General features: G+C 44.5%; 2 protein-coding genes across 3 annotated transcripts in view; one reads left to right on the plus strand and one right to left on the minus strand.

The window, feature by feature from the left end:
• ptprea (protein tyrosine phosphatase receptor type Ea) overlaps positions 1–5,929 on the minus strand; it is a 42,322-nt gene extending 36,393 nt beyond the window's left edge. For both annotated transcript variants that reach the window (XM_084039686.1, XM_084039684.1), the window contains exon 1: positions 5,784–5,929. The gene's annotated coding sequence lies outside the window, so the exon portion shown is untranslated. The remainder of the gene's footprint in view (positions 1–5,783) is intronic.
• A 1,214-nt stretch (positions 5,930–7,143) lies between these two features.
• On the plus strand, positions 7,144–9,103 carry clrn3 (clarin 3). The gene is made up of 3 exons (XM_084039960.1): positions 7,144–7,732; positions 8,285–8,470; positions 8,562–9,103. The coding sequence occupies exons 1-3, from the start codon at positions 7,501–7,503 to the stop codon at positions 8,837–8,839; spliced, it is 696 nt and encodes a 231-aa protein (XP_083896086.1). The 5' UTR covers positions 7,144–7,500; the 3' UTR covers positions 8,840–9,103.
• Positions 9,104–26,343: the final 17,240 nt, after the last annotated feature.

A 26,343-nucleotide genomic window follows, 5' to 3' on the forward strand; every position in this document is an offset into this window, starting at 1 on the left:
GTGCTCAGAGTTCAAATTGAGTTACTGAGCAATATCCCTAGAGCTAACACGGGTGATAAAAAATAGAATAGTGGGGCAATTTTATTCAGCAGATTTTTCTCCATCAAGCTCTACTTAATCCTATTTTCTTTTGTTTGAGCTTCATCATACAAGTTATTTCTAAGTACTGCATGTATAGTTGACGTCCTTCCATTTCTTTGTGTTTTCCACGAGGAGATAGACACCATCACATCACAGCGGCCGTAGTTGAATCCTTAAACAGACAGGAATCGATAAGATGAAGCACGCCCGAGGTCCGTCCCCTGGTTTTTTATTCCAGCACAGCGCATGAATCCAGGCCGCCTTTAACCTTGGTCATCTATATCACCCGGGACAGCTCTGATTATCGCCCCATACATTAACACTTTCTGGAGCCTCGTATGCCCATCAGCATGCGGGGCATGTCGGCTAACCCCTGACTCACCGCCGCACCCTACTGCACTCATTTACACCCAGTCATCACAGTCACAAAATAAGGGCCTTAACGCCATAAACCCAAAGAGTCAGAAGTTAAAAGGTCCTTTTAATGAAATAGATCAGCCACGTCCTTTTCAGTTCGACACAAAAAAATGACGCGAAACGATGCTCTCCGCCGTCACCGCGATTGAGATCTTTTAATTATGACACGCCTCAGGAACACTGATGTTAAAAAAAACACGGAGCCTTGCAGCAATTGAGACTTTGAATTAATAAAATAAGAGTAGACTACCCCTCTGTGTGGCGTGTCAAAGGAGTCGCTCTATATTCCTTTGACGCCATGATCAAATAAAATAAGCCATCCTTTTCTGAATGGGCTTATTGTACGTGTGTGAAAGTGTGTACCGGAGTTACTCCAGTGCCTTCAAGCTGCATCACGTTACCGAAAACACAATGAAAATGTTGAAGGGCCGACACGATGATCACACACACGACTCCCTGTGCAGCGGCCTTGAAAAGAATGAACAGGAAACGGGGCTGCTTTAGTAAGCATCCATGATTCATCTAACGCCGTACTCCTCCATGTCAACAGCCTCTGTAGTTACACAGCAAAAACACATTTTCCTCTTCACTCTTTACTTCACACTCCAGTGACGCCGAGCTCGTATCTCAACCGCGATCGGTCGGTTCCTCAAGAGTCTGTAAACTTTACGGCGGCACACACAGAGGGGAATCACTGCATGTGCTTGTACGACTTTAACATACGATGACTGACGACATAAGTCACCAGACTGAGGTGGGACCTTGATGCACCTTGATGGCTTTCTAAGTTTACGACGCTGCAGAAATGGATGGGAGATAATCACTCTTTCTATATGCGGCATCGCCCCCGCGAGAGACGCGGCCACACGCAAATAAATTAAGAAGCCACGTTACATGTTTGCATCCGAGAAAGTTCACTGAAGTTCAACACAGTTTGTGGTCACTAAAAGGGGGGGATTACACCAAAATCAAAAGGTGTACGATATCGGGTTTGGGACGGAGACTGAGACAACGGCTCGTAGCTAACGGTGCTAACGGCGCTAACGGTACAAACTACGGCAAACAAGGTGACAGAGCACAGAACGGTGTTTACTTGAAGGGGGAACGCTAACGTACATCAAAAAGCGTACACAGCCGGCCCGGCTATGTCAAAGCAAGGAGAAGCTGGGATAACAACGCAAACAGAGGGACTTCACTCTCGACTTACGTGGACATCACTCCACTATCTTTACTTAGCAAATGGCCGTTTGCTGCTATATTAACGCTCTGAACGTCGTATATTGCTCCATTAACAAAAAGGAAATTCCATGCGTGAACACGTGTACAATAGCGGGCCTTGGTTTCACACTATTTACGTCATCTTTTAAGCCCGGAAGACACAAACATCAAGCTATCTATGAATGTGTTGGTGTGACTTCTGATGACTAGATCTCAGATTCAAGATCAAATAAGCTGCCTTCAAGGAAAACCCACAATAGCATTTTTATTTCTTCCTGGCTGTCAAAGCCTTATTAAGCTTGGGTTTTCAGAGAAAACCTAATATTTGTTTTTTCCTCTCCTAGTCATCCATTCAGATAAAATAAAGTGGACTGGAACACATTTTGAGCCGGAGTTAGAGATGTTTGCTTTCAGTTCAGTTAAAAAAAAAAAAAAATCAGGCCACACAGCGCAGGGAGTTAATCTCTTCTGGGCTCCACCCTGCTTTCCCTGAGCAGGTCACCAAATTAGGTTGCCGTTATTTCGGCCTAAAAAAGAAAAAAAAAAAAAAAGTCAGAGCTCAATTGAGTCGGAGTTATCATGCTAAAATCACATCTGTCAACACGCTGCCCCCACAAGCATTTGATGTTAAGTTGAGTATGTGATTATAACAAACAACATTTGGCAGTCTGCTCCCTTTTGCCATTTCTACAAGCTAAAAAAAAAAGAAAATAGAAGCGGATCTTAAAAGGTTTTCAACAATGTGTTTCCCTCCCTTTGGAGACTCATAAAACAACTGCAAGGTCAGCGGCTCAATCTCCCAAAACGTGTCTTTTAAGAGCTTTGTGGTGTACTTTGTAATGCTCTCATGTAGCGACTGACAGAAATACAATAGAGGAACTATGTGTTGCCTGGAGGAGAGAATACACCCATATTACAACTGGGCAGCTGTGGTGGAGTGACATCATGCAGCACTTCCCTGGGCCATATTCTCTTATTTAAACCAGAAGGGCTTGACTTCCCAACATTGGGTTCGGAATCCCCCCCGAGGGGTCCCGAGATAGATCTGAAGGGTCACAAGATGAATACCGGGACAAAAGACATTTCTGTTGCTCTTAATTATGTTTCTATTAGGGATGAAGAGGTACTCGGAATCAGACGATAGCCAAAAGGCTAGGAATCCTCGGCATCAGGACTGAAAAAGTCAGTCAATTAGTGGACACTCCCACCCGTTCAGGTCTCAGGTGGTCACAGAAATGTCTCTTTGGTTGAACTCACAATCCAAGGCCACATCATGGTCACAAGCGTTTCCTTTTTCTCGTCACACCCTGGATTTAACTTGACCACGACGGCTAACAATGGGTGCGGCAGACTCCCACTTCCAACTGCAATATATTGCAATCAAACGTCCTGATTTGAAGACCAAGAAAAGCATCAAAATCTCACATTTGACCTGGAGTTGTCATATGTTTGAAAGGGGACTTTCTGATACAGTTCAAGTAAATCAATGGATCGACTCCACTTTTACAGAAAGGTTTTGATTGCTTTAACTCAGCCTCGACTGTAATCTCACAGCGACTTACAATGCCTCCTTTGAGCAGATGGTGGGTGAGTTCTGACGCATCCGGAAAAAAAAAGGGGGGAAACTTTGATCTCAGCCGGTTTCTCGGTGCTGCGGTGGCCCAGCTGGGGGGTTTGAACACAGCCGACGGTAAACAAACACAAATCTGCACAGCTTGACGTCGTACACATCTCAATCACGGGGCGAGGCCGGGTCCCCCGGGCGTAACACAGATGTGTGTGGGCTGCAGGTAGCTTGTCCTCGGCCTACATGGCGTCCTCTAACGGAGACACACCTTTGCAGTGTTGCCGAGGTCCCAGCTGTCCCACGAGGCTGCGGGGGGGCTTTCCGGATCCCCATCCTCCAAACAGGAAGCAATACAGCAGTCACATGCTCCGTTTCTGCTTTCCCTGGTTTCTTCAGTGGCTGTTTTGCCTCCGTTCCCCATCACATCCAATACACGCCGGACAACACTTCCATTAAATCATGAATCTGTGTTGAAGCAAACGGTTCAGCGAGGGTTAAACTCCCGTCACTCTGCATGACTACGTTTCATCATTACTAAATAATTGAAGCACGGTGCCAAGATACGAAGGATGACTGCAGGCGTTGCATTCTGTAGCGCTAGCCGCAAGCACAAACAAGCCTATGGTTGCAACACGCCGCAGCTTAATGCGCTTTAACAAGCTCGCACTGAGGCGGGCGGGAAAATAACAGGTTGGATACAAAATGCCGTTTGTACCAAGAGTAAGACCTTATGACTGTTTCCCCCAACGCGGAACTCATGAGCCCCTCCTCGCCACCAAGCTGTGTGGTCAGACCGGGCTCATCCCCTAATTGTCATGACTTCATAACCAATTAGTTCCTTTCTTCACCTATTTGAGAGAGAGAAAAAAAGAGCGCACCGTGAAGCATGAGGGTGTTTAATGTGTTTGCAGCCTGAGAGAGCGCACAGCGCAGCGTGAAGTCTTTGCAGCTCAAAGTCAGAATCTGGAGCGTTTTTCTCCGAGACGACTTAGTGAGAGGCGGCGGCCGGATGGAGGGTTTAAACCCGGCAAGCTGTTAGAAACTCCAGGTATATACAGGGCAACTCGTTCCTCTCCCACCCCTGCCGCGGATTTCATTAAATCACCACATCTGTTCCGACTCGCACAGCACGCCCCCACGTTCAAATAGCACGCCTTTCACCAGCACTACAATGTGGCTTTTTACATTTATTTAAAAAAAAGCAGAGGAGGACAAATTTTTCAATTAAATGCAGGCTGACAACAGCTACTACAATTACAAACCTGTTGAGGCTTTTTGTTGTTCATTTAGAGACTTATAGACTATAAATATTCCACCTTCTCAGGGTGAAATACATCATTGCACATGATATACAGTCGATATCCTCACTGCCATGATTCATCTTCCCAGGGAGTGTAAACAGTACGGCTGCTCCGTGAATATGAAACTAAAAGAGTTTAATGCAGCAAACATGTCAACATGAAAATGAAGCCCCTCTGCATTTAGCAAACTTGGACTAAAGCTGTTGCCCTAGCAACAGAATGGCCATGAAAAGGTCTATAGTTGACTGTTGGCGTGTTCGACGTGTTCAGCCTGAGCATCGGAGTTAGAGGAGTCACATATTTAACCTAAAGACGCCGACTTCATCATCGTTTAGCAAAAACTGGACGTCACGGCAACCTGTAAACGCACATACAGCCAGCTGATCCCCTTGTTTTGCAGAGTCATTGCTTATCAGGAAGACAGAAAGTTTAATTTTCCTTCTTTTTCCTCATCTGTTGATCCGAGAGGGAAGACTCGATGCCTCTGCAGCACCTCCCCGTCAGATAGACCAGAGGACTGAATTTAGCAGCATCTCTCCCCGTCGTCCAGCCACCTTACAGCCCAAAAAAACCCCACAGAATCTGCCCATACAGGCCCAACAAGCACCAACACTAAAAACAGGGAATCACAGCAAAAGCACACTATGAGTGTGTTTCCTGTTTCCTCACATTAAAGTCTTATAAGGGCACAACCTTGGTTCATTTCACTTCTCCTTTCCTATTCTGATCCAATATCTGTTCCAAGGACGCTGAGGTGTTTCTGCTCCTGACCTCTGACCTCCCCCCACAGGGGATTCATATCCAAATGATTATAGCATTTCAAAGCATATAATCAACCTCTCAGCAGTGCTGCCACAAGTAACCAGCTGGATCCATCCGTGGCGTGTGAAGTCCGTTCAGCGACCGCAGCTCATAAACAACGCTGGAACCCCAGAATAACAACGTTTAACGAGTAGATGGAGGTTGAGATCCAGACGTCCGTCCCTCTCACCCACACTGACACGCTTCCCTGCAGGTTGTCAAACACGGAGCTCCCGGAATGTAAGCACAGATGAGCCGTGCGCCGCTGTGCGTAACGGACAGGTAACACACGGCGTTTCCGTCAGACTGGAAAAAAACGACGGAGGGTTTTTTTTTTTTGCCGCCAAACGAGACGCGAAAGACGGCGCGATGCAGCGTAAAGTAACCGTATCACTCACCGTGTTGGCACCGACATTAAGTCCCGAGCGCAGATGGTGTAGGAAAGGCGAGGCGACGCTTCGGCGTTGCCGCCTGTCACCGGGGGAAGGAGGAGTTTGTGTTTACTCCAACATAACACAACCGGCTGTCAGCGAGCACACACGGCTCCTTCCTTCCCTCCCTCCGCCCTCCTCCTTCCTCCTCCCGGTTCGGCGAAGAAAGGGAGACACAGTCTGGCCACGCGCTTTATTACAGCGCGTTTTTTTGTGCCCACTTTGTGCCAAATGTGTCTTTTATTTTTTTTTATTATTATTATTTAATCGTCTTTGGAATAAAAACTTCTTGTTGTTTTTTTGGTCAAAAGTCTATGGAAGCCAATTTGTGCCACTGTCAGAAAAAAAGGAGAAACTTTCTGGAAATATTGACTTATTATCTCAAAATATTGACTTAGTGTAGTATGTTATTATTTTGAGATGCTAAGTCAATATTTTGAGATGATGAGTCAATATTTTGAGAAAGTTTCTCTTTTTTTCCTGAAAGTTGAGAAAATGGGTCTCCATAAAAAAACATGCTGATTATTATGATTTGTGTGTATTATTATGAGTTTATTTAATACATTTCATTTAAAAAATGACATAATTATTTGTAATATAGCCTAATCTAACAGTGCTTCTCCATTTCCTCTACCTAAATAATATAAAACGATATACACAATGTCAAACACATAAACAGGTTATAGATTTTTTTTTAAAACAAACATTTTATTTAACATTTTCTGCAGGGCTTTGAGGAAGTTTTCATTTTAAATAATTAAGAAAATGTTTGTTATGTATGTTATAACCTCTAAATCTGTATTACAAACATGTAGGAAATAACTCAAATGTAACCCTAAAATTATGAACTTTTAGAAAACTGTAAATACACAGAGGACAAAGCAGATTGGTAGAAATACAAAGAGATTCTCCATGAAACAGGAAGTCTTGAAGCTAACTGAAACAAGAGTGCGCTCTTCCTGCCTCGTATCAAATGTTATGCCATAAACCAGCAGCACCAACCATCTGGTCAACACTGAGAGATGACGCACCTCTAGAGGTCAGAGGTCAGTTTTCTGTGTGTCTTTATTCGTGGTTATAAATGTCTCTAATAAATATTAACGGGGACCAATCATCTCCTCACGTCGCGGCCTCAGTGCGTCACCGATGACACGTACGTGTGATCAGATGATCGTTCCTCTTCCAGTAACTTTTTCTTAAGTGAGACGGGTAAATAATTAATCTGCATTATGTTTTATGACCCTGCACTTTACAGGATCAGGACTTTGGATCCAAGACCGTCAACATGGTTCCCTCAAAATGCGCCACAGGGTGTGTGTGTGTGTGTGTGTGTGTGTAGACACTGAACAACAGAGCGTCTTATACGTGTCCTGAACAGCACAGTCAGAAAACATATATGCTCTTCCTTTGCAGTCTGAGTCCAGACGTAACGCCGTTGTCACGTCTGATCTGTTGAGGAAGTTGCCATGACAACCAGCTATCTATTTTCCTTTTAGGAACCAAAGGTCAGTGCCATAATCAGGAGAATATATGACCTGCAGTCCACTCCGCCCAGGAAGGTAGCTCACACCCAGGATCTCCAGAGGATCAGAGGGTCCTAATCCGTTTCTGAGGCTTCACCGGAGCTTTAGAGAAGAGGAGCCGGGATTCAGACTCCAGCTAGTGCAACTGGAATACAGCGATCATGCCTTCCACTCAGAAGGCTGCGTATTTCATGTCCAGCGCGATGGCTACCTCCGCATCTGTGGGGACGCTGGGGTTCTCCATGTCGAGGCAGTGGGCCAAGACAACCATGGAGTGCACGAGAAGTGGAAGTAGCTTCTCCAACGGCAGTGCTGAGATCATTCTGAATCTCTTTGTCGGGAACATGGACAGAGACTTTTGCCCCTTGTTTGGAGGTCTGGAGAAATTTCAAGGTAGATATGATCTCTCACTCGCATATAGACTCTATAGCCGAGCCGTTTCGCCTCTCAAACCTCAGCACTGGACATTTACATTGAAATCATTCCAACAGCAGCGTGTCGATCCAGAAGCAGTGTTCCTCTTTCTGTAACTCCGGATAATCAAAAACCCATCATAAACTGTTTTATTGGCGCTATTTCTTCCTGTGAAAGGATCAGAGAATATACACTGTCGCCCATAAAGTTGGAATAGTTTGTTTTCAGACACAATCCTCTGTTTATTCCTATTTAAATGCATCAGTCATGACTTTTGAACATTTGACATTTGCCAATTATTCCAACTTTATGGGTGACCATATATATGACAGATTGTTTAATATGAGAAATACTAACATTCCTAAATCTTCTTCTTCTCACAAAGTTAAGGCCTGCTCCCATGTTAGAATAATGCATGTAAGCTCTGATATAACCATAATGTTCTTGTACTGTGTGTGTGTGTGTGTGTGTGTGTGTGTGTGTGTGTGTGTGTGTGTGTGTGTGTGTGTGTGCGTGTGTGTGTGTGTGCAGTGATTCCTAATTTGATAGCAACAGGAGGCACCCCCGCGGTGCTGCACTTGTTGGTGGTGCTCCTGTTGGCCGTGTGTCTGCTGTGCTCCGCCTGCAGCTTCCTTATCTCCCTCTACAACAGCGTCAGCAACCCTTACGAGACCTACATGGGGCCCATCGGCGTCTACGTCTGCAGCTCGCTCAGCGGTAACTGACACACAAATGTTAAATTATTTTTTCTTGCATTGCACCGATGAAGCCACTGGGAACACCCTTTCCATCCCTCTTCCTCCTGCAGCATGCTTGTCTGTCGTGGTCCTCATCTTATTCGTGGTGAACCTCACCGTCACCAGCATGGCGGAGGACCTGGTGCAGCACTCCGCCGGCTCAGTCCCAGCAGACACGAGGAACAAGTCTTCAGAGATGAGTTGGGGATACTACCTGGTCATCGTTTACACGGTGCTGTCCCTGATCGCCGTGGGTGTGATCTACGCGTACGACCACGCCGCCTACACGCACCGGAGGGAACAGCAGAGGCCGACAGAGGACGCGCCCAAGGAGATCATGATGTATTAGAGGATGGAGTCAGTGACACTGATCGCTCGTGGAGACTTTCTGGAGAAACAGCTATGCATTAAGCAAATTTTATGTGTGCGAGTGTCTGAAATGAAACAAGTGAATGTAAATAAGCAAGTGAGATGAAGGTTTTCTTGTATTTTCTATTTTTCTTCATATTTTTCGGGGGTTATTATAATTGTTGTTTATATGCATCAAACACCAAGGCAAATTCATTGTATGTGAATAACTTACTTGGCAATAAATTTGACTTTTATCTGTATTTTTTTTTATCTTTTAATGTTCCAGATTTACTGAATTTAATTTGAAGAGGCATGAGAGAGGTTCAGTAAAGTGTGAAGAGGCATCAGGGGATGCATTGATCTCTGCTGCCCTCTATCCCTGAGATGACAGAAATGCAAAAACAGCCCGAACCACTGAAACAGGAACAGAAGAGGAAAGGATTTAATGGATTTTCTTGTTTTCTTTAAATCATCTGTGATTTTGGTCAAAGTTTCTGACAAAAGAAGGAAAGCAAAGTAAAATTAATATCTCCAAAGGGAGCTCTGACACTGGAAACTCCCTACAAAACGTTAGTGTGAATATATTCAGTATCAAATCATTTCTATTCTTCCAAATTACTTCAACCCTCCTGGTGCGGTCGCCTCCGAATCAGTGGAATGAATGGATTACTTTACTCACCTCCATTAAATGGTGGCTCCTGACAGAAGCAGCGCTTAACTTGAAGGCCTTTGAACTCCAGTGAAGCATTGCATCTTAACTCGATCCACTTCCTTGTGGGATCAACTTACAGAAGCCTTGATGAGAGATAAATAATAATTACAGATCTGGTTAATTCATTTCAAAAGACGTAAAAAAACAAAACAGTAACAGTTTTAAAAACACAGCTCGCTGACTCAGAGATGGATCTTACCGAGAGTCGGCGTCTATTGTCTCCCGGATCTTGAGACGCTCTCACAGCTGTGATTCACATGCCTGTGTTGACATGCGAGCGGGGACACGGTGTCCTCTTACCGTTTCCCGTGTCCCATCACTCAGGGCCTAAAGTCTGTTTGGACATGCCCTTTCCAGCACCTCTCAGCCCCGCAACGCCTTCTACCTGCCTTCAAAAGAACCACTCTTCCTTCAAGTCTCACACTTCAAGGGACCCGTGGAAGGATGCAGCAATCCGTGGTCGTCAGCGTGAATATGGATTCGATTTCGGAGGAAATTCATCTGCGATGAATCAAAAGCATTTTAGGCAAAAGTGCGAGAAATCCAACATGCCTTCTGGGGTGCAAAGCTTTCATCCCCATCTCCTTATTCCGATGCATTTGTTTGTTTTAGTCTATTTAATGTATTCCCTCACCTGTCACCCAAACGCCTCCTGACAAAATATTCATGATGGAGCCTGATGCAAGCCTTCAGCTGTGACGGGGACTCAGCGTGAAGCCGGGGCAGGTTGTAGTCTCCGGAGGAGGCCACGTCAAAGCCTGTTTCACTGCAAAAACGCCTGCTGTGAGATTGATAAGCTCTTCACAGCGCAACACAGAGCCGCCATTAGAGACCCTCTCATTTTATTTCTCACCCTTTGAAATTCATCGTTGACCCAGTTTGACCTCTGACGGACTGCAGCCATTGAATAAAGAAATCCAAAATACTAAAATACGACTTCAAAATAACTAAATGCACTGTGCATCTCTAGTCGTCCCTCTTTAGCCGTGATAAGAAATAAAAGGCTCTTCATGGACATGAATGAAGGCGTTTTTAATTGATGTTTTAACCTCGATTCTGACCATCAAACTGTTTAACAGCTGCTGGAGGAGATTTAACTCTATCTATTACCGATCTGCTCCCGTGTGCACTGAGGTGTGGAATAGCTGGATTTGCTATTGAGGGATCCCTCTCGCCGTTTGCGCTGCAAACATCGATTGAATAAAAATCAGAGATGGGCAGTAATCTCTTCCTCTCTTGCATAGTCTCGGTCTCTTGGTCTCAATCTGAATGGATAAACCCGGGATTATGCAGGAGCCCTGAGCCCTGACCACTCACTCTGTGTGATAGGATTAAAGCGGAAACTTTTGTACCTGTGAAACCTTATCCTCCCAGGTCCCGCATTACAGAGGCCTGTGAAACAGATACCTCCAGCTGCAGGGTAGGGGGTGGGTAAGGGGGGTGAGGAGTCCACTCTGGTGGGGCATAGCGGATTGGGGGAAGGGGTCTGGTCTTCTTCAACCTCTGGGAGCTGAGCGGGATGGGTAGGTGTGTATGTGTAGGGGGGAGGGAGCATCTTCAACACTTGTTTTAACACTTTCACAAACACATCGAAGGGGTTTCTCACCTAGATAAAGTCTTATAAGTGAAATGAACACACAGGAGATCAACATTCCTCAGAGTGAATACTGGAGCCTATTGATCCTGAGAAGTCAAATCATGCCCCAAAGCCCTTTCATTTGATGTCCTTATCACTGTGTCTGTCAAGGTGACCCTGTTTCATCTCCCTGCAAGATAATGAGCATTTATGGCACTGCTAATGCAACAAATTACACATTCAGCCCTCTATGTCCCTCACACTCACCTCTATCTATTGCTATGTTAAGGGTTTATATATTACATTTACCATATTTCTTCTCGTTACTTGATTTGTTTTTGGTGCCGTGTGTAAAATATGGTCTGAATTTCAATTTGAAATATTCCAGAAAATGAACAATCATGATGAACTGCATGTGAAGAGGTCAGAGTGTTGATTTAAACCACTAAATACCACTTGTGTGAGTCACTGTGGCGTTCAGGCTGAGAGAGCAGAGCTTCCCCGAGGGCTTGTCACGTTGGAAGTACAGGGTCTGGGTACGTTTTTTGATGGTTTGTTTGTTGGATTAAATCCAAAGTGGAACAAGTCGTATTTTGGTTTATGCCCCCCCGACATCACCAGGAGACCATGTGACCAGAAGGAGGTTGTGTAACAGTTGCAACAGAAAGTTTGTTAATCTGGTTGGGAAGAAATAAATGAACCAAAATGTGCATGGAGCCCCCAGTCATAGACTTTACACAACAGTTACCGTGAAGTCAGCTACTGGTTTGTGGACTATACATTTGAAGTCTCGAGATGGTCGCCATCTTGGTTTTTTGCAACCAGTGGTGGAGCAAGAGGGCGTTGCTAAGTTTTACCAAAACTCTGATATTTTTAGGGACCAATATGTTTTCAGTTAACTTCCGTGAACTGAAAACATACTTAAGGGGTTAAAGATGAAAACGTAGATGAGGCAGTACAGCGCTGTGGTAGCGACCTGTCAATCACCAGGTAGCCACGCCCTGCAGCATTCCCTGCTTTATGGTCTGTTTTACGCTAAAAGGGGCCATGATGTACTAAGTGTAATGAAGAAGACTTGAAACTAGCAACTGAGACCATAAACTCACAGTTTACTCAGGTAATAAATCAAGTGAGAAGTAAACACAAGTTCAGTTTAAAAAAAAAAAATCAAAAATCAAAACCTGAATTAACAAACCCCAACCCCTTAACTCTAAACCTAAACCTCACCCTAACCTTATTGCAAGGTATTTGTATCACTATGATGATTTTCTTTAGATATTTAAATATAAAACAGACAAAAAAAAAAAAAAATCATTATTTATTTTTGTTTTTTTCTTAAAATATTTGAATATATTCATAATTTTATAATTTTCGGTTTATAGTACAACCCATAAAACGATTAAAATTAAAAATTGAGGGAAATCAGCACGATAAAGTATGTTTCGAGTTTAGATGTTGATTTTTATTAAAATTTGCTCTTTCATAGCCATATTTTATTGAATCTATTTCAGTGGAAAGGGCATCCCCTGCTTTCAGCTGCACATTGAAGGCTCCTGACATGATTTTGGATTTACAGGTATCGCGTACGAGAGCTGTACTCGCTCCCACACTCAACCCGACTGTGATGTTGGAAGGCAGGCAGGCAGGTTCCTTACTTATCTCCGTCATTTATCTTAATTTGTCATGAAGGCTCAGGTGAAGGCGGAGGGAAGGAGGAGGAGGACTAAAAGGTAATTGCACCCCTGCTGCTCCATTATGGTGTCATTCCACTGTTAACAGAAGATAAGATCTTCTCCAAACCACCTGAAGCCAATTCTCCACTTTACCTGGCTGCAGCACAGAGACAGGAGAAAGACAGAGAGGGTGAAGCGGCCCGGGTCTCACGGCCCCGTGATGGAGACGCTGCTGGACTAATCAATCTGTGCAGAATCCTTTCTGATCAATCTGCACGCGTGATGACGGTTAACAGCCGGAGTGATTGATGGGAGGAGGGCCGAGCACTTTCCCTGCCCCATGCCGCCTGACACCCTTTCTGATTAATGTCACCCTGATTGGCAGGTGTGATGGATATCAGCGGGTGCAACGCGTCGGGACACACAGTTAACCTCTGACACGGCAGACTGATGTCGGGGGCATTTAACACGGACAAAGAAACAAACAGCATTAACAACGTTCAAATATAAAATCCATATGTTTATAGTGTTAAACAAAGAAAAAGTGAAACAGACATTAGTGTTGAAATTGATGCCGTGAATTAGTTTCACATCTAAAAGTGACATATTTGCATATCTTGCATGCAGAGCCGTCTGTGACCCATTTCTGTCGCAACAGGACGCCGATCAGAATACATTTCAAATTGGGGCATGCAGACATTCCCCTATTTTTAAGCACATGTAAACAAACTTTAGCTATGGTGCTCTGATTTCCTGAAGATAAACATTTCTTCTATATATCTGAGTTTTTTTAGATACTCATACTTTAGTTGGTGTTTCAACTGTGAAAATCTAATCAATCAAAACAGGAACAAATATTTAAAATGTACACTTTTTTGGGGGCTTTTAGGCTTCATGTTTTGCAGAGAACAGAACTTATTGAAAATGATTTATTTAGATTCATTTGGACTCCCGGGATCTGATTGGCCCCCGATATTCATCATTGATTCTGACTGTTTTCAGATCAGTTCAGTGTTGCCAGTTGCAGTATCTTTGACAACATTTACAGCCTGAATCCTCTACGACATAAAACACAAAAATCTATATCTCTCAGTGAGTTAAATACTCCAGCTTTGCACCAGGTGGCAGCATCCAATAACTGAATCAAACAAACCCTTATCATGAACTTTTCGTAAAGGTTGCTCTGAGAAGAATAACTGGGGATTAATCTGCATGTACTTACAAGGCAGAGCAGCTATTCCTCTAGTTATCTCACGGCCAGCTTAAGTCAAATCTCCTTTAATTTGAATAGACATATATCTCTTAGCGGTTTCCAGGTTCATCTCTGTCTCCACGAGATAAAAGGCTTCTGTGTGAAGGAGGTGTCACCGGAGCGGGACACATCCCCCATAGATCACAGACTGTAACCAAGACAGTCTCAGACCGCACGCTGTTCTCTGATCCATATGGCCATAAAACTGCAGAGATTCCAGCAGTCTGCACCCACAGACAGCACGTATAAATCCTAGTCTGCCTCGTACAGTGTTCTTCTGCCCTTTGTCTGGGCAAGGAATGCAGGTGTATTGAGGAAAAAGTGTGTGCATTAAGTGCCTCCTTCTAATCTATATGCTTTGTTAAGACGGTACACTGGGTGAATTTTCCACGATGAGAAGTCACGTCTCATAAAAGCTCTCAACGCTGCATGTCATCGGCTCCTGTCAAGCATCCGACGGCGTTGAGTGTCTTTTACAGAAGCCAGATGGGGGAAGAGGTGCTGGGATAGAGTGCATCAAGTGCCCCCTATTGAGCTTTATGAACGGATTAGAGGATTTGCAAAGCCCTGTCATAAGGCCGTCAATCATTGTCACACCCGCCTCGAAATTTACAGCGCTGACCGCAAGGGGAAAGAAAAACCTGGAGGCTGTTGTCGTGAAGGGCGTATAACTTCATCTGACAAGTCATTCACCTCCACATCAACACCTTGAGCAATGGGAGTTCAAAAAAAAAAAAGAAGAAGACAGAGAGAGAGATTGGACCCGTGACACAAGACACTACAAATTACCACAACGTCTCAATACCTGAAGTTTACCTCCAGGAATGTAGTTGAAATCCAACACTTGTACACCTCTCCTCCTTTCATCATCGGGTTTCTTCCCCTTCCCTCTGAGCCGTGTGGCATCTCGACCCGTTGATGAAGTCCTTTAAAAGCTGCAATCGCCTAATAAAACAGAGGCTCTTTGAATAGAGAAGAATTTGATATCTGCTTTCTAAAAAACCCCGCATGGGAAACAATGCGGCGTCTCTACAGGAGGTGATGTTCAGTGTCATTCAGCGTGGACGTGGAGACACGCTGTCTGACTGCTGGAGGGATCACGAGGGCCTCGGGCCTGTTTGCATGTGGATGAAACAATTTGTCAGCCTATATAACCAAGCTGACCCCAAACCTGGTCTACGGCTATTAAAGGAGAGGTGTTGGATTATTAGGAATTGTTGAGATTTTGGCAACACGGTGACATCGTGGCAGCAAATAGGATAAACACAAGTCGATCAGACTGTTTAGCAACATTTTTTAAAGACTTATAAGAACTTATTACATATAGGTTTTTGTGTTTTTGTGTAGTTTGTCCACCAGAGAGCGCTGACAAGTGGATTTCTCAACTGTAAAATATCATGTTAATATATATCGTAGTCACAATTCCAGAAATTACATTTTTTTTATCAGATTTATCTAAGAGTTACATGTATATGAAAAGAAAATGCCATCTACAGATATATCGTAAACTCCCAAATCATAAAATCAGTTCCGGCCTAAAAGTTTATGAGTCGGGTTATAATACAAACAGATACAAAGATGCACAGATTCATACACACACCCACAGATAAACAACATAAAGAATGAAGAAAAAAGTAAACATTCATGGACAAAAAAAGAAGAAGAAGATGAAATCTTAATTCGACCACCGCAGAAAAAAAAAGATAGAAAAGCGGAAAAGGTGGAGACAACACTCCCCGAGCCGTCTTCACCCTCTGTGTCAACTCATCACCTCCTGGTTGGGTGTCAATTAAGGGAGGAAGAGGAGAGAGGGGTGGGGTGGGGAGGAGGGAGAAGGGGAGCGGCTGGCAGGAGATGGATTGGGGGGGGGGGTGAAAGGATCACCTTGCCAAATCTGCTGTGAAGGCCTCAGCTCGGTGCACTTAGCGTACAGCGGCCGGAGCCAACACGTAGCGCAGGTCTGGGTCTCCCTGAGGCGACACTCAGGCCCCGGCCTCCCTGCCATTGTCATCTGTCCGTCTCTCAGCCTCTCCATCCAGCAATCTGCCTGGAGGAAACTCACTTCCTCCCTCCACATTCTTCCTCCCTCCATTACCCCCAGGAGGAGCAGGGGGGAAGCTGTGTCGAAAAAAAAAGGGACTCCCAGGCAGTATCGATGTCGGAGCCACTAATTAGATCACCCATAAAGCTCTATAACACCCAAAGAAGTGAAATCACCTCGTGTGTGTGTATATATCTATATATATATGCATCCTTTAGATGAAGTTGGACGGAGGATGCGTACACGGCCTGAGCTCGGCTGATCTCTGACAGCGATAAGATGCTCGCACACCTCAGTGAGTGGAATGGCAAATATGTCATCATCCCGAGACAGGGTCTAGCCGGGCCGTTTCAATGAGTGCACCCGTGTCAGGGTGATGTATGGACGCAGTAACACAACCTTCTGAGGAGGCATAGGGGGGGAGACGCCGCGCCGCCAAGCAGCCGCTGAGATCCCCGAGCAGAAGAATGGGGGCCGCATGTAAACATTTGAGACTTGTCACTCACTCCTCCTCCCGGTGATTAATAACTGACACTCAGCCATGTGCACATCAGACTTTTTTATATGAAGAAGACAGACATCAAACACCAACAGGTCAGACGCTCTGCTTTTAACACTATGGATTACACCTTCAGAGGTTTGTCCGACAAAACCCCTTGCCCTTTGGCTGGTTGTGCATTTTGGGGAAGCTCGCAGAAAGCCCCGTCCCAAGTCTCTTAATGGAAACGGCTTGGGAAACGCATTTGTGAGGAAGACAGCGAGAGGAACACTAAGTCTTGGAGGAATTTCTTCCCCTGGGGAACCCTAAGTGATGTCCATCTCCCCTCAGTCATTCAGGGAGCTGAAACCGGAGAACATGACTGACACGTTGAGTTCTCGCACTCAGGATCTTCGAGGCGATCTATTTTATCTGAGTCCAGTAGTGTGTTAAAGGGTTGCTTCCCTCACCCCCATAGTGGTATTCAGCCATGCAGATATAGTAAGACAGAGGTTTTATCGGTATAAGTTTTGACACGTTTGTCTGTGAGATATCTGCCGAAACTCAAACTCAATTTCATTTTATGCTCCTACAAGTCTTGAAAAATGACATTTTTATACATTTTAACACGGAAAACTAGTTTCTGGTTACTCTGGATAATCCACAGGATAAGCTGTAAAAACATTTTTTAATCAGGACTATTAATAGCTGTACAATTTAAAAATGTTTTTTCAAATGAAAAAGCAAAAAAATGTGTTATTTATTATTTATTTTATGACTTTATTTTAATTTCATCGATCATAAATTAGCTTAAATTGCTCATTTTCATCTGCTGCTGATGTTAAAAAGGCCACAAAAGTGGAATTTAAATAGATATCTCCTAAAATTCATATTTACAATCTAATCTTATAAATATGCACAAAACAACAAAATACACACACGTGAAAAAATAATAAGTATAATGTGTGTGAATGATTATTAGGGGTGTCGTTACTCACCATATTGACAATAACCTGGGATATTTTGAAATATATATACATGAAAATATCTTGTAAATAATATATTTATATGTACACTTATGGTGAGACTCTCTCGTCATCTCACTAAAATCTTATTTTGAGTGTATTTTATGCCAAACAAACCCCAAAATAAGACAAAAAGCATAATAAACTAAGTTAAAGTTAAACTTTTCTTGCAGTAACATCATCATTGTGTAGTGGAAATATGATGATGGCAACAACCCAAACTAAATAAGTTAATATGGGGGGGAAAATGTTCTACTCTATTAAATCTAGTGAATAGTATTTGAGTTGAGGCTTCAGTACCACAACCTGCCCAGCAGAGGCCCTCGTTCGCTCTCCTCCCTGCTGCCAGAAACCAAAAACCTCTGCCACCTCACCGAAGCCGTGTGGAGACAGAGGAGCCGAAGACACAATAAAATCGGAGATGTATGGGAACCATCGAGGCGGGGACGTCCGCGGTGATTTATCCCAACGCTCCCCTTTTTCCCAGTTTGGACTCTGACATTCCTACATGCGAAGATTTAAATGAGATACAGGTGAGAGGATTTAAAAATGACCCTGGCAGAAACTATGAAATATGGGAACATAAATGTACATTCTGTCAAATGGGTAAAATATCATACGGGTAACACACACTCCTCCATACAGTGAACCCCTGCCAGCTCCTGGAACGGAGCCCAAACCTGGATGCTGGGACCGGCTCACTGTATTCTGCTCATCCAACCCCATAAATAAATATGTGTTTCATCGCCTCGGTGACCACGGCACTAAAACTGTTCAGTAGGTGGTTCTGAACATGACTGTGCCTTTTCAAAGCCTTTCTAATCCTATAAGTGTGACACAAACACTTGACAAAGGAATGCTTCGTCGCTGTGCTTGTGCACAAACCCTGCTGGGAGGAGAGCTCTACTTGCCGTAAGATGTCATAATAATCAGCTCAGAGTGTTCAGCAGCTGGCACAGCCTCAAAGGGACGGCCATGGTGGATGACAAAGCCTATGAGGCCGTGACCAGGAGGACCAGGAGGACCAGGAGGACCCGGAGGACCCGGAGGAGGACGACATCATGGGTTTGAGTGCAGTGGGCCGACAGTGATAGTGCAGTAGCTTTACATGTAAAGGTTAGTCAGCATAACAAGCACAATAACTGATTTACAGTCCATTCATTCTGCTCTTTTAGGCACTGATGAAGGCTGAAATATGAAACAAACAAGGATAGAATCTGATTTACCTCCAAACAATAACTCAACGAAGCAGTTAGTGTATTAATTACATGTTACCCATTCATTAATTAAACTATTTTGATTATCACTTTTCATCATTCGAGTCATTTTTCAAGCAAAATTGCCAAAAATTGTGAGCTTTTTCTGCTTTTCTTTGTCTAATTTGATAGTAAAGTTATAATCTTTAGGTTCTGAATATTCTTTGGTTGAGAAAAGACACATGAGAATAACAAGAAAGAGAGTCAAACTCAGAAATATGATATATATGTATGATAAATTATATACAAATGGACATATTGTGGGTAATGTATGCATTTAAGGGTATTTTAATTGTTATATTTCCCTTTTTATGCCTGCTATAAACTATATGGAAACTCACAAGTGTTACTGAGAATGCTGTTATTTATGTCACTTATAAAATCTGGGACTCGGTATCAGGACGTCCCTCATCGTATTTGTCACATGTATGTCAGAGGTGACCATCAGCCAGGAAGGTGTCTACCATTCCAAACTCTGGATCCATCCCACATGTGGATCTCCGGCCCTGTTGACTGTAAATAAACAGTCCGACCTGACCTGCAGGTGCTTTTTCCCCTCCAACAGCCTCTGAGGAAAAGCGAGATCCTGACAGACAGTGGGAAGTTTTCATTTTGCACTTCAAGATATCGCTGAGAGAATGTAAGTCAATGTGAAGAATCAGTTAAATGCACAAAGCTTGTCAAGCCGGTGCCAACACTTCCTCTTCCACTGACATCAGCCATTTATTTCCTCATTCATATCAGCTTATTAAGCAGCTTTGGAAACCGGTGAGCAGGATTGAGCTTTGCTGGAAAACCTTGGGTTATATGATACGGACTTTGGCAGAGTGGTCTTATGAAGGATGCATTGTCTGTGAGAGCAGCTGTCTTACAACACCGCTGACAGCTCCTCCAACTCCGGCGTGAACTCGGCTTTTAATCAGAAACAACACCGTAAACCTGCGGAGCGCCTTCACACAGCTTCAGCAACGCCTCGGGAAATCTCAGGAACATCTATTTCTTACATGAAATACCACATTTTTATTTTTTATTGATTTAATGACGGTGAATCTGTGAATAAGCAATCTGATAAAAACACTCTTTCAAGATGCTTTCATGCACCTTAAAGTAAGTTTGTTTATTGAGTCCTTTCATGCAGTGTTAGGGCCACACACACACACACACACACACACACACACACACACACACACACACACACACACACACACACACACACACACACACACACACACACACACACACACACACTGTCTACATTTACACCCCTGCATGAGAAGCATGATTCATGGGAGGATCATTTCAAACGGCCGTCCGTCTCTTTTCATTAAACCTAAAGGCCTGATGATTGTGCTCTTCATTAAAGGCCCGTCCGGTAATACGGCCATGAGATGATTGCCCACGCGGTGGTTAAATATAGGGATCGGACACGGAGCTGTACCGCTCCGTTATGAGGGGAAAAAAGTCAATAGAGTCGGGGGGCTATTACGCTGTCAGCACTCGTACCATTACACACCATTAAAACCAGCACAGCTCTCTGATTCATCCTCGTTATGTATTTATTGTGCAGATGGCTCGATCTAATTGTGGGAGCAGTCCGATGCCCTCGACCACAGTTCAACATGTGTCATCATTTTGCAGGCACTCTGCTTTATTGGACATTAAAAACCGTATCGGTGATGCATTTGAGATACAGGTTTATGGGGCATTTAAACTCCGTAAAAGTAAAAGTATTGATACGGGGATGATCTGCAGATATTCCTTCTGTTCATCCACTGGGAGAAAAGTGCTAAACTGTAAACGGTGAGTGTGTGACCCAAACAAGCCCCCAGTGTTGACATGTACGCAGAGGGCAGTGTGCCTGGCTTATTTAACTGAATGGAAATTAATCACTTGTCACTCCCCCCCTTCGTCAAACTCTTTCTCCAGTCCTACGGGTCCACATTTGGCACTTGTCGAATGCTAATCGCGGACGCCCACGGCTTCTTAGAACAGGTACAAGAAATGGGAGGGATCGGTCGAACCCAAACACGCGTGCTCAGACACGGGAGTGCTGAGACGGACCAAAACAAAGCGTCTTCTGTCTGCTCATTCGTGAAGGTCATTAATGTCTAATCATATTCAAATGGCTCTTGAAGGCGGTGTCTGAGCGGCCCCACCAGTATGCAGATGGGGGTCTGGGGAGTTGGCCCCTCCAGGACTTGTCCCAAGGCTCCCCTCCTGGTTTGAATCCCCCTGTGGGCCGGCAGACATGTCACGGCCTATCACCCCGCAGACAGACAGGTCCCTGACTGGGGTCGTCCGCTAGACTGGCAGACTTGCTTACTCCCCCCCCCCCCCCCCCCCCCTCCCCTCCCTCCTCCATTGTGATTTAACCGCTGGTCACAAGGCCATTAGCATAATGATAAGAGATAGTGACACCTCCCATTGAATTCTATCAGGTAGCCTGAAAGCTGAGTGTAATGAAAGGGATAATTACACAATTTATATAGGGAGGGGCAACTGACAGTGGCACAAAGCTATCTGGCCTCGGCCTGACCCGACTAATTAAGACGGCATCCCATCAATCTCGATGTCGCTGTCAGTGAGTCGGTCCCCGGCAATTTAAAGTAAATGGAAAAGTGTGTCCCCCAACACTTCTCTTAGTGGCCCATTTACTGCAGGACGAATGTGGAACAGGTATTTCTTGATCATCACAGACCCTTTTTTTTTTACAGAAGCTGTTCGACGCTTTCTTGTCACACGGACGAGGGTTTTAATAAGCTGCTCCATGCTGAGAACAGTAGGGGTCAGAAAAACAAGGGCCCTGGTTTGAAACCGTCAAACCCCGCTAAGCTAATGCTAGCAGGCCATGTCACAAGTGTGATGTAGAACTGTGACTCGTCTCTTGTTGTCAGAATGATGCAAAAAGTCAGCACCATCTCTAGTTCACGGGTTAAATACAGGCCTTCCCTCTCGCTGTTTTTATTATCCGAGGCTTGTAAAAACCTATTTTCTCGAGTGGGGGCACGTCTACACACTTGTGTGGACGATGTGCGGAGGATGCATGCACAAAAACCACGCACGTGTGCATGTGCATCCACATATTATGTCACGGCACAGGAATGTCATCACATGACCCAGAAACAGACCGGGGGGGTTAAATGAGTTGCAGCGACGCTTCGCTTCTATCACTGCAACGCAGCATCGAGCAGTGAGCCTGGAAGCCCGTTTGCACCCCCCGCCCCCCCCACACACACAGGGTGCACGTCTTGTGTTTATAGTTGACACACGGGCTGTTTGGGGTTGTTAGACTCCAACACCAGAGTCAACACACGGCACTTGCTGTTTGTTTGAACACTTGTCTGGCAAACAAGCATCTCCTCTCTGTTTCCCGGCCTGCCGTCTGTCACACACTGGGCTCCACCAACATTTTTTTTTTTTTTTTTACGTATTACAAAAAAAGGTGGAACAATGCCTAGTCTGTGTTTCTGTGCTGAAGTTTCAGCAGAGGCTATAAAAGAAAGAGTGTGTGGGGTAATAACATTAATAGCCGATTGTGCTATAATTACATGCTTAAGGGGGTGATCAACTTATCACGGTATTACATCTTCTTGATTAAAGCCGTTTAAAAGTGCCGTCTTTCTCTCCCTCCCCTTTAAGATGATAGCGGCCGCCTCAGAAGTGAACCCGGGGCCCTTGAAGTGCGGGCCCGGGATTAGTGGCGGACACAAAGGGAGCATTCGGAGGGGGGCTATGCCTGTCCCTTTTGAAAAGGCTATCATTTGGAGCCTTTAGCCGTAGATCATCTGCGGCTTACGTGGGGGAAAACATGGGGCGAATGTTGATCGGGCCCATTATTTGACTCTGTGAGGGGTGCGTTTGATGGTTTAGGCCAGGGAGGGCTCCAGAGGTCTCTGAGGCTCAGTCTGTCTCCCCTCTTCTGTCTCTCTATTGGTATGCATCCCTCATAATAGAGGCCGGAGGTAGGGGGTCTCATTAGGGACTAGGGGGGAGTGTTGTTTTGAGGGAGGGGGGGGCAGTCAATGAATTGCTCCAGGGAGATACACCAGCATCACACAGGACTGCAGCTGAATAATGCATCACGGCAGCAGGTGAAACACGTGAGGTCGACCCTTGTCCCGTCCAGTGACGCGCATGGAGACGTGCCTCAAAGAACACCAAAAAAAAGTGCTCCAGGTGGGCCGCGTCTTTTCACCACTTCATCCCACGTAACGTCCGCGCTGAGAGATCCCTTCCTTTAGAGCTCCCGACAATGACTGACATGTGGCGCAGAGGTAGCTGTTTCCTGGATCCCCCAGAGTCCCGAACCGTCTAGTCACTTCCGTCTCGCAGAGGCGGACGTCCAGGCTGTGATTCCCTCTGGGTAGCTACTTCCTCTGTCATCTGTCACCACTTCCTGTCTGCGAGGAGCAGGTATTGACAGCACGCAGGTGTTAGCTAGCCGGGTGGTATCACTGCAAGGCGTCTGCAGCACAAAAACATGCTATTTTACCCCCCAGAAATGTTAATTCCAACCATTTAGGATTCTTTTTGGTCTTCAACTTATCGTGTTTTCGCTGTATAACAGACGCACCTTCATCGGGTGCAAGTGGTCCCTGAACCGAGGGAGAATGATTACATATCAGCCGTGACTCAGATATTTGTTCTGCTGCGCTGCACGTAGAAATTGATGTCCCATGAACCCTGGATATTGTTCTCATAAGGTCACGGTTTGGAATTTCACGTAGGTGATGGATGGCCGCTGATTTATGGAGGAGCTTACGTGTAAAACGTCATCTGTACTGAGATCAGCGGAGAATACAGAATTATAACATGACAAATGACATATTTGATTTTGTTTCAAGAGAGTGAGAATGACCCATAACTTGATGTGAATTCAGGCTTCTCAGCAGAGTGTAAAAAAAAACCCTCCACTGCCATGGTTTGTTATGACAAAGGTCACGGATAACGGATGATCTGCCTACAGTTCCCTAATGTGAGAACAAAGACTTTGTCAAAATATATTCCAGCAATAGAGTGAGCTGGGGGATAAGTTACATTGTTTTGGGGATAGGTTTTCCAGACAGAGCGATGTGAAGACAGGCCCTGGCCGTGGATTTAGTGGGACTCGTTCTAGTCCGTTAATCCTTGTATCTCTTTGAGTCTTTCAGCAGGTTCTTCCGCTGGCAAGCCTTTCCTGTGCTCACCAATAATTCTAGGTCTCGGTATCCAAACCAACTTGTAAGAATGGAGGGGAAGGATATGTGGCTGATAAAAGAAAATGACATGCACGATTAAAACAACAAATTGCATGATTGCTGATCCAACTGTGAAAGTAGTATTTTTAGTATTTAGATTGCATTATGAGTAATGCATATAAAACCACATCTGAGTTTTTATCTGAATTAAATAAGTGTAGTGAGAGGAGTCTTCATATTTGCAGTGATAATGGCTCTTGTTCTGTATAAAATAATCCATATGGCTGCTGGTCCGGAGCGGGGATCCCATGCCGTTACCGGCCCCATACGTTAGGCTTTTTATGGGCCTTTGGATGGGGAATGATGAAACCGAATCAGGTCATGCTGATTGATAGACATTCGCCTCAGCTATCATTTCCACACACAATCCTTTTAAAGCCCCCCCCCCTCCTCCTCCTTACAGCCGTATAGTGGCTTCCCCAGAAGCTGTCATCATATTGTTCTCTAAAATATTTAACTTCCTCGCCAGATTGAGCTGTAATATAAGAAATCATCCCCATAATGCCCACTGACTGCTACAAACAGATGTGAAATTTCAGGGTTCGGCCCCAGACTGTAATCAGCCCCCCTATGGCCAAGATATCATGTTCTTCACCGGGGTCAGACCTGCAGTCTCCCTTTTCATATCACCGCTCAGATTTGTCTGTAAGGCAGTGTTATATGGGCTGTGGAGAATTATTAGGCTCTGGACACATCTTTTTATTTGAAATCCTGAATGCTTTACACGCCCACAAATTGCCAGACGAAGCGCATCTTAAAGATTCGCCCTCCATCATCGGAAATAAGTCCACAGCACACAAAAAAAAGGCCTGCACAGAGCATATTCAGAAGCAGGTTTTAGGGAGCCAAGGAGGGTCCCGAAAGTCTTGTTCTTAGTCCTGGTTTATCAGTTGAGGAGATCTCGCTCAACAGCTAATGGGAGTTAAGTTTCCCACTTCACCGAGTGCAACTTTATCCGGCAGCGATTCATCACTTCGGCTCATGTCACTCACAAGATAACGCGGTTAGGCCTCCGGGTCCCGAGCCGAAGACCTCTTCAGGTCTTTCTACTGGTGGAATCTACAGTAAACTGCTTTTAGCACCCCTAAAAAATACTGCATAGATGAATGCAATATAAAAATAACAGTCATGTTGGTGTTTGACAAGCTTAAACATGGTCAAAGAACCATAGACTTACTTTAAACGTAATATTTTAACAACGAAAATACAAACCCTGTCATGGTATGGTATGATCCACTTTCTCTCTCTCCAACCTGCCCCGTCACCCCCGTTATAACTCATTATCTTTTCATTTTAATACAATTTAATTTGTAGTACTTTGTAGTACCAAGTCATGGCTTTTTTCCTCAGCATTAAAGTAAGATTTCCTGTGGGAATGAAGTGGCAATGATAGTCCAAAATTACATTAAAATGTACAGTTTTTTGTTTAAAAAAAAAGGGAACATCTTTTGTGATCATGAAAAGCTCTGTTCCTATAAATTGCCCCTAGTAACACCCATCCCTGCTGTCCTTGGCTGCTGTATCTAGTTCCCCATAGAGAGAAAGAATCCACTTCTGAAAACACCAGCTCCTTTCAATTTTGAGCCAATCTCGCCTTTTGGAAGGGATGACCCTTTGAGGCCGAAACCCATCATTATGGGTTTAGCCCACTAGGCATGTGTGTGGGGACCGGGGGGCCACCTCGCTGAGGTATTCTGCTGGGCCTGGGCCTTCAGGGGGGGGCCCTGGAGCAGGTAGAGCAGAGACACGGCGGCCTGGCTGATATTCATGAGAAACGTGGCCTTCAGGCACGGGGCACTGGAGCGGTACGCTTCTGGGAACTGAGAGGGGCTTCATCGAACTTGAAACAGAAATATTCAGATCTTTTACTTCGGTAAAAGTACTAAGGTGGAAATACACATGCAAGTAAAGTAAAAGCATTTGAAATTTTACTTAAGAAAAAAGTATGTAAGTATCAAACTATACATAAAGTACCAAAAGTAGAAGTACTCTTAATACAGAATGGCAAAATTACATTATTAGATAATAATTATCACTAATCTTGCATAATATAACGGTGGGCCTCATTTTAACTACATATATCACAGGGTCACTTAAAATGTTATAATACATCATATTTTTGTATTAGTAGTAAGAGTAAAAGGTATAAAATAAGAAGTACTCAAGTGAAGTGAAAGTACCACAGTAGCTGAGTTAATATACTTACATTCCACATCTGCTTGATATTTTTGTATTAGTAGTAAGAGTAAAAG

The sequence above is a fragment of the Eutrigla gurnardus genome (genome assembly GCF_963514095.1).
Source record: "Eutrigla gurnardus genome assembly, chromosome: 22".
Taxonomy (NCBI): Eukaryota; Metazoa; Chordata; class Actinopteri; order Perciformes; family Triglidae; genus Eutrigla; species Eutrigla gurnardus.

Coding starts and splice junctions, on each gene's coding strand:
- clrn3 (XM_084039960.1), top strand. CDS start 7,501: ATGCCTTCCACTCAGAAGGCTGCGTATTTCATGTCCAGCGCGATGGCT. Junction 7,733..8,284: donor AGGTCTGGAGAAATTTCAAG/GTAGATATGATC, acceptor GTGTGTGTGCAG/TGATTCCTAATTTGATAGCA. Junction 8,471..8,561: donor CGTCTGCAGCTCGCTCAGCG/GTAACTGACACA, acceptor TTCCTCCTGCAG/CATGCTTGTCTGTCGTGGTC.